Genomic DNA, 9,351 nt, shown 5'->3' with positions numbered 1-9,351 from the left:
TCGATTTAAATTACAACAGCCAGCAGTTCATTATCTAAAATATGATATAACTTATTCTTAATATACACAATACAGAAAAAGTAATGTAAGATGGGTAGATTTTATTTAGTTCTCATGTTAATTAAATACAATTTACCCTAGCATTCAATGGCAGTTTAACCCACGTGACATACAGATATTTCGAACATACCTATTCTCATTTAGATTAACTTAAATATGTGTTAAAGTACTTTTTTCGAAAAATGGCTTTAATTTTTTATAAGAACAATGATTAATATCAGTCTAGAAGATGACAAGAAAACATACACACAAAATGAATGCATTGTTTCAATTTGTGTATCACATAACTTGTGAATGTCAAGGTTCAAATCTTCTAAAACAATAAGTACATCTTAACTTTTAATGATTGATTAATTTTGTTACTTTCAATACAAAGTGCCTGTATAAGCCTAGAAACTGGAAATACACATACCACAAACCTATTCAATAATACACAAAACCTGAACATGCGATGAAATTAGACAAATGTTCCTATCAAATAGTAATACGAAAACAAAATGAAGTAAAACTTATCTAGAGAGGTAAATATCGTTTTGTAATTTCCAGAATGTAGCATATGTAGCGCGCACATACTATTCATTTTGAATAAAGATAATAACTGATACTATCCTTCTTCTTACTTTTGGTTGCTACCACTAGCGGGAACTACCAACTTTTTTCCAATCGGTGCTCGTCAGTTGAAATCATTTATAACAATCTTAGTGGAATAAGTAACAATTCAATGAGATTTTGATTGCATTGATTCCCTCCAATCATGATATATACCATGGGTGTATTATCCACGACATTAGTGTGCATAATAATTGAACATAAAAATGTACATTACAACATGAAGGTGCTGTGTTTCCTGAAACTCCTGAAATAACAATATCAATGACAAAAATAGAATTTCATATCGATAAAATTTGAATATTAAGTATGTGTACAACATTAAAAACAATAGCGTATACATGGTATGCCTATAACATGTATTGATCAAGGAGTAGTTCTTGCCAGTAAGTAATTCTCGCCAACCGATGTTTCGTTCTCTCCTTTGAAACAAGTTCACGCCCACAATTTAAGAAAAAGCGTCCAACGGATTGGCGATATTTTGCTCCAAAATGAGCTATCTTACAATAATTTTCATTGAGGAATAAAATGTTGGAGAGCAGATTGGCGAGAATTGCTTCTGTCTTGAAAACGGCAAGATCTAGACTCTGGCCAGTGTGTTTATGTAAACAGTTGAGTAGTTACTTTACGGCTCCAATTAAACCTCTATATTTTATTATATGCTCATAGATAATTATAGATATATCGACGGTCAGGTCATTTGAAAGTTTTTATTGTGGTATTCTTTAAAACGTTTCAGTTTAATAGAATTAGCGAGAAAAAAGGAGATAAAAATGCCATGCATTAGTCGCCTTTAAACGGCGGATAGATGACATTGAAATATTAAGTGACAAGTATCGTAGCTGCAGATATGTGTTGTCGTTAAATAAAGACTTTCATAACATTGATGGTGTTATTGTTAGTTTGTATTGTTGTGTGAATTTGGTTAATGTATAGAAAAGTCGTAAGATGGTATAAAGTTGGTTCCGTAAGTGAATTGCATGATGTAAAGCTACATGAAAATATACTGTTTAATACTGCAATTAATTAATTTGACACTCAATAAGTCCTTTAGTTTACAAGTAATTACCTTCCCTGGACGGTTCATCACCATCACCTTGATTAAGAAAAACGTGTATATTAACTGGAATGAGTGTTATCGAACGAAGGCAACCAGACGAAAAGATAAAAATCAATATGTCAAAAACAAAACTTAATAAGGTACTTAGTGTAAATGTTTCTCTTACTCTGTCATATAGTTATAAAAAGTTCAGCTATAAATTAAGTTGTTTGTTCTATGATACGATAGAATGAAAAGTCTTCGCCTAACAATATGACCACAGTGGTAAACATAAGTAGAATTAAGAATAATATATTTGTTATAACATCAAAGACAAAACGTTTGACAGTTCATGTTACTTTATTAAGTATTAGTTAAAAATCATTTCATTTTGAATGAAAATGGAATGAAAATGGATATATGCATTGATTTTGTTTGTTTGTTTGTGGGGTTTAACGTCCGAGTAGCAATATTTCAGCTATAATCAGACGATGAACATGAAACTGATGATAAAATGAACATGAAATGATGATGAAATGAAAAAGGGATGGGACACAACCCCCAGCTAGGATTCTGAGAACTATTTAGTCGCCTTTTACGACAAGCTTAGCGCTGCTGCAGGCCTATTCTTTTAACACCCGGACCTCCACCGGGCTATATGCCTTGACCTTTTTCTATATACATTGCAAAAAAATCAATTATAATGAGGATGTAACTCTTACCTCTTTTCATGTGGTTCGACTTTTCCTCTGAAATATAGTTTGAATTATGAATCTTTTTTCCTATGTTAGGAACTGCCGAATTACACATTACTTAATTACCCCATTTTACATTCCCCACAGAAAACTTTCCAGAGGGAAAAATATTTGTTATATTGATCTGTATCATAACGGTCATTTCATAAGCAATGTAGTCGGTTGGTTCTAGAATGAAGAGGATGCTTGTGATCTTTATTCAATTCAGTGTGTTTTTGTTAGTTTCCCAAAGTTCCTCAATGATTCACAATATGAAGGTTTTTTTTTGTCATTCAAGTTATAGACGTGGTCTCAACAATGGCAACTCCTGATTTCGGTTTAAAAATATTTGGCTTGTTATTTGTATATGAAGTTTTTACAATTATATTACAAACATGCTTATTTCATATTTTACGTAAGTACAATATAAGCTTTTTTTTTTAAATTTGCTGAAGAGATTGTGGCACCTTAAGTTAAAATTCACCAACAATTACAACAAAATGTCAATAAAGAACTTCAAAACATACCATCCAAAATATGTATAGTGATACTTGCAGTCTCTGAATTAGGGCCTCGACAAACATAAATGCCTTTATCCGCCATTGTAGAACGTCGTATTTGTAACGTACTGTACAAAGTCCTTCTGTCATTGTCATTAAAAATTCTAACACGTTGAGTTTGTCGTGAATTCACTTTATGTCCATTGATGAACCAATCTACTTCGTCAGGTGCATAGTCCTCTCCTGTCGCATTGCAAGTGAGAAAGATATTTTGTCCTTTGCTTACAAACTTTTTTCCTGAGAGAACCACACCTTTAATAAAAGTATATGATTAAATTATACAAGTCTTTCTTTTTAAATATTGTTCTTTACAGAAGTTTGAAACAAAAACTTCAAACGTATCATACAGTTCTAGCATTGACTTTTCTTGACTGTTATGTAAAACATATGTAAAAAGAAAATCATTTTTAAGGTGATCGCCAGCACGTATTGAAATAAGCTTCTGATTTGAACAACATAATTGTTTACTTACTTTGTGGTGATTTCTGTGCATCTGAAATGTACATATGTATATATATGTAGTTTTCTTTTCTTTTTTTCTTATTTCCAAGAAAAGACATAGACTGCGGTGACGGAGCAATAAGATAATATACACTTTATACTATCATTCGTATAACTATGGGTTTTAGTTTGTAACTGTTTTCTACAATATCAAAACATCCAGAAGCCTTTCAATTTTAACAAACATAGCATCATATTTATCAAATGTTGCTGATAGCACTATATATCTTTATATATTATCATATACTTAATGATTTCATTTCTATCATATTTTGTTAATATTTTGTATATAAAAAATAACAAGCTTTATTTCCCAAAATAACCTATTTGATTCATTCAACACATTATCAGTAAATATGATTTTACTAACCATCAGTATTGCTTTGTCGATTCTTAATCGTATTGTGTGATTTTTCTAGAAAGACAAATAATAAAATTATTTTTTTAACAAATGAAAGCATCAAATATCTGATAAAAAAAATTAACTGCTATAATGATCATATATATTGCGATAAAAAGAGTTTTCAGCTAAAAAATAGAATTAACACATTCATCAAGATTATACGTAAAACTATCTAAAAAGAATGTCTGACAATGGAATTAAAGTACACTCCGTTTTAAAGCGATTCAACATGACCAGAACATTTGCTCAACAAATGCTTACCCTTCCGGAGCACCTGCCGCCATTTCAGGTATTTGTTGCGAGTCAATAATGCAGGTGCTTTATTATTAAGAAGCGACGTTAACCAAATTTACACTTTTGCACTTGAACCCATTTATATAAATAAAATCATCTGAAACCGTTTTGAATTACAATTATTACAGGAGAATAGCAGCCTAACATACATATTCGACCATATTCCAAACTATTGTGATGTCACAATAACTTGTTATTTCAAGTCAATGACTGTATATCGCTTATACTTTTGCAGAAATACTTTCGACCGCTTTAAAGAGGGTGTATTTCTTTTACTAGAACCTCAGATAGAAACACCTGCCAAGTTGCTAATAAAAAGTCATGTCTAGAGTAGAGGAAAGAGGGAAGAATAACTATGACACATTGAACAAATCAGTTTTCATGGTGCAAATAGATACACCGTAACGATATACGAGTTCATGCAGTCGACCATAACACTTCTGTATTGATTACTTCAATCTTGTAGCAACATAACCCTATTCCAGAAGCCTAATTGTAAGAAGTCTAGTGCGAAACAAGAAGTCTGCGTAGCTACCTCAAGCTCTTGAATAAAGTATGAGTTGTGATATGAAAACTCCACACAGGTGCAGAAGGGATGTTGCCACAGATGTCTCAAATCCCCGAAACTAGGATTGTTTAACAATAATACGTCATCTACACCTCCTGAAACATGTAACGTTCCCAATCCCACGCACACGAAACACGTTGCACGAAGCACGATAAACGAATGATCGTGTCTGCCCGAAGTATTCTTCTCAGTAATTGGTATATTTCGAAATCCAACTTACAAAACGAAACTAATAATGATTTATTATATACAGTGTACATGTTCTTCGTATTTTATTGATTGCTAACATCTTACATGTAATTTTACATTAATGTGAATTAGGCATTAATAAACACATTCGGTATACACAATTTGTAAATGTCTATAAATATTTTGATATAAAATCACGTTAATTTTCGTCATACATCGTATATTGCGAAAACATTGTCATTGGTCTGGAAGTATGAAAATGTTGAAAGCTCTTAAAATTGAAGGAAAATTATAAAAAAATAGTGATTAAGTTCTTTTTTTTTTACCATACAATCATTTTGCTTTGAATATGAAATAAATAGAACTATCTTATATGTAAAATGTCCATATTTGTTAAATTTGGATCTTTGTGATAAAAACACTCTATTTTGAAATAATTGTGCTATTTTAACTGATGCGATATCATCTTATTAGTCCACAAAAGATAATATTGCATTGTTGATATGAAAAATGTCCATTTTTATTATACATGGTATATTGCAAAAGATTTTTCACTACTCTGGGAGTATGAAAATATTGAAATTTCATAATTTGGGGTAAAATATACTCTATTTTTAACGCAAAACAAAAAGCTATAGTTCGTCGAACTTTTCCCCGACCATTATGGAAGGCATTTCAAAGTTTCATTATCAGCTGATTATATATACAAATGATGTACGAATGTTTGAAACTAATTTTTTACTACATGTATTGATTCCTGAATTTTTTCAGTGCAATAGGAACACTGATTTTGGTTTAGAAAACGAAATTGCAACGGTTTTCCGTAAAATTGATCTTTTTTTATCATCCAATCAAAATACAGAACCGTTGCACGAAGACGAAGATCGTTGAACGATACACGAAGAACGAAGCACGAAGTGGTCACACGAAACGCACACGCACACGAATCCCACGCTGCACGTCACACGATCCCACGAAACAAGCACACGAAGCACATGATACACGCACACGAAGTTCGCTTAAATGGGAATGTTACACGTTTCAGGATGTGTATATAGCGGCAATTGAGATAAAGGAATCTAGCCAAACGATGTTCTTTCTTTCGGATCAGATCAGCTTTAAAGTCAGCCTCATAAGAGTGATGGAATAGGTCAACAGGTAGAGGAGCACAATTTGTTCCCATTGGAATGCCGTCCACCACACTAGTCAAATATGTTGTAGATAAAAAATTCAAGCATTTTGAAGAAAATTTCTCCTGTAAATTTGGAAGATGATTTGGAATCAGGTTTTACAAAGTATGAGAAATCTCTACAAAGAGCTATTCATTTATATCTAGGTGTACCATCTTTTTGGAGGAACAACGATATAGAATGTTTTTGAGTCGGTATTTTAACTGAGAATGGGGAATAGAAGTATAAAGTGTTGAAAAATCAATCATAGGTTTTAATGTTATTGTATTGTGATAATAATTTTGAATGGAAGACCTCCAGAAGATCCTTCGAATTTTTAAGAATCCACATTGAATTAATGCCACTAAAATGGGAGTGTTGTGGTAGAACTGGAGACCTTCTTTGACAGCTGTGAGTATAGAAGTTAAACGTTTTGAAAGAGGATTGGTGGTACACTTTTCAAATGCAGCTATGTAGCTGTAGCGTTGTTTGTATGTATTCTTGTGGACTTTAAGAATCCAATACAAAAACCTTGTAATAAAAAAAAATAAGAGAAGAAATAATATAATGTAGTAACACGAAAGATCCACTAGAAGAAACTGTTCAATAATTAAAACGTACTAACAAATCACTACATTTTTTTAAAGAATCACTCATCGAAAATTTAACATTTGGATGTCGACATAGTAGACAAAATGGGCGATTAAAAAATCCTTTTGAAGGATTTTGTTTTCTGATGTTTCGTTTTCAGTTTTAAAATTTTACAAATGATCTTTTTGTATATTTTGTGCATTACCTTGCAATGTATATTGGTTTTCATTAGATTAAGTCGATGTTAGAGATAATTTAAACAAATGTACTTTGAGAAGAACAAATAACGAATCGGATGTGAAGGAATAACATCTTCCTTAATTGCCTTGAATGTAGAAAAAATGAAAGAAACAGAACAAAGAGTGTTAAATGATGGAATAATATTGATTTACCTATAACGTTTAGTATCACATGTGTTCTGTATTTTTCTCTCGAGCTTACAGCACATTCGTATACTCCTGAGTCTCTTAGTTGTACATCTTTAATAATAAGATTCCATTCATTTTTTTCTTCAACTCTCATTAATGAGATTCTGTCATCTGGAGCATAGACAAAATCTCCTATAGTCAACGGATTCGGCTCAGACATTCGCCTCCAGATCAGCTGAAGAAATTATGATAATATAACTATCTACACAAATTCTCTATAGATTCAACTAGAATTGGAAATATCGTATATATTTTTTGTCTAATTTTGTCATAGTTTTAAATTTGATTCTGGAAGAGCTGTTTTATTTGAGCGTAAAATAAAAGAGCAAAGTAAAAACAAATGACATGCAGAAAAAATAGAGACAAACAGAAGTACAAAACACCATCGTGTTAAAAATAATCTTGAGTCTAATCCAAACAGTAATTAACACAAAGTTAAAGAAAGGTAAACCTGGTTTTTGCAGTATATGTAGGGTTTTGCAAACGGTAGATCACTGCAGTTTAATAGAACCGACTTGATTATTGTAAATTCTTAACAATATCATCATAATGCTGAAGAAAACGTTAATTTCATAACGTCGCTTCATTTTGACCCTTTGGTCAATATATAGAATTAGTATCGGGAATAACTTCGTTTCATATGCTCAAATGTATAGGTATAGAGATTTTTTACTCTTTCAGTGCCCTTTACATATATCGACTGCGACTTATGTCGTACTTAAGTACATTAGTTGAACAAAATTCCTTATCTACCGGGATACACGTAAGTTACTGTTGTGTCGAATATGAAAATAGTGTTGTACTTACATATCGCGTTTGAAGACCCTTAACAGCACAGTGCAAAGTAGCAGTTTCTCCAACGTAGGCTGTAATGTTATCTTTTCTGGGTTCAAATATTGGAACACTATTCTGCAGACCCACTACGACCGAAGCTTCATATAAAAGAAATTGAGTAAAGTGTTAATACATTTTCATAAACAATTGCGTTTTGAATTTTTTTTTATCAATTTTATTTTTTATATCGATATATAGAAATAAACTGGAATTTTAGGACAAGTGTAAAAGTAATTATTCCCTAGTCATGTTTTGCTTCCCATAATTTATTATGCTGTGGAGGAATAACTACTAATGCTTTAAATCAAGATGGTGAAGATAGTCAGAGTTTATTTCATGTTGCTATCAACATAACTAAACGTAATAACATTTCAATAGACATACCATGAAGAATCGAAACAACAATCAGAAATTCCAACACTTTATACTGTATTGATATTTTTTGTTGTAATCGTCCATTCCGTACCATCCTTTACATGTTCATCATTTAAAAATCAACATCTGAAATTTAAGAATTAGTAATTGAAACTTTGATGAAACTTCAGTGCATTTCCGCTTTGTTACCCCCAATAAAATTAAAATAGGTTATTGTTTACTAAATATAATGTTATACTAGAGATCCCAGAAGCCGCCCGGAGTAACTCTTTTGTCTTATGAATATTTGATGTCAGGAATAAAAGACTTTCTAGAAACTAAATGAAACAGTTCCTAAATCTGCTACGGTTCTTGAATATAAGCACAAAATGTACGAAGTATAAGTTCACATAACCTCACGTCCAGGTGAACAAAAATTGGAATTGAAAATATTGCGTTGCTCATATTGGAATAAACAAGTCATACCGAAAATCAAAATATTTGTGACAGTGTTTTTTTTGTTTTTTTTTTTTAATTATTAATCTTTAGTGTCAGTTATATACATGGTTTCAGTGGATGCGTTTTTCAACAAACGATCGCCATTCCAATAGGAACAAATTGTGCTCCTCTACTTGCTGACCTATTCCTTCACTCTTATGAGGCTGTTTTTATGACTGATCTGATCAGAAAGAAATAAAATCGTTTAGCTCGATCTCAGTTTCCGCTATATAGATCACGTATTATCGTTAAACAATTCCAGTTTCGCGGATTTGATACATCGCATCTACCCCAAAGAACTTGAGATACAGGATACTACAGACTCTGTGAAGTCAGCCTCATATCATGATCTTCACTTAGAGATCGTTGGCAAAGGAAAACTATGAGCAAATTTTACGACAAACGTGATGATTTTCGTTCTGAACTGTCAACTTTCCTTTCATCTGTGGTAACATCCCTTTAGCACCTGCGTAAGGAGTTTTCATATCCCAGCAGATACGTTATGCCACCCCAGAGCTTG

General features: G+C 32.0%; 1 protein-coding gene across 14 annotated transcripts in view; it reads right to left on the bottom strand.

Annotated features, from left to right (window-relative positions):
- Positions 1–386: 386 nt before the first annotated feature.
- Positions 387–9,351, bottom strand: part of LOC148622974 (zwei Ig domain protein zig-8-like) — a 48,396-nt gene continuing 39,431 nt past the window's right edge. For 10 of the 14 annotated variants that reach the window (XM_088573374.1, XM_088573376.1, XM_088573381.1 and 7 more), the window contains 9 exons: positions 8,364–8,480; positions 7,953–8,077; positions 7,110–7,320; positions 3,874–3,918; positions 3,475–3,495; positions 2,970–3,254; positions 2,431–2,457; positions 1,739–1,765; positions 387–916 (listed from right to left, as the gene is read on the bottom strand). In XM_088573374.1, the coding sequence (XP_088429500.1) occupies positions 813–916; positions 1,739–1,765; positions 2,431–2,457; positions 2,970–3,254; positions 3,475–3,495; positions 3,874–3,918; positions 7,110–7,320; positions 7,953–8,077; positions 8,364–8,448 (930 nt within the window). In that variant the 5' untranslated portion in view covers positions 8,449–8,480 and the 3' untranslated portion in view covers positions 387–812. The remainder of the gene's footprint in view (positions 917–1,738; positions 1,766–2,430; positions 2,458–2,969; positions 3,255–3,474; positions 3,496–3,873; positions 3,919–7,109; positions 7,321–7,952; positions 8,078–8,363; positions 8,481–9,351) is intronic. The other 4 variants (XM_088573385.1, XM_088573383.1, XM_088573386.1 and 1 more) reach the window with 4 other exon arrangements.

Source organism: Perna viridis, chromosome 3, assembly GCF_037379345.1.
Source record: "Perna viridis isolate PV_CMFRI_1.1 ecotype Kerala chromosome 3, ASM3737934v1, whole genome shotgun sequence".
In the NCBI taxonomy this organism is placed as follows: domain Eukaryota; kingdom Metazoa; phylum Mollusca; class Bivalvia; order Mytilida; family Mytilidae; genus Perna; species Perna viridis.
This window is presented reverse-complemented; position numbering and strand designations above follow the sequence as displayed.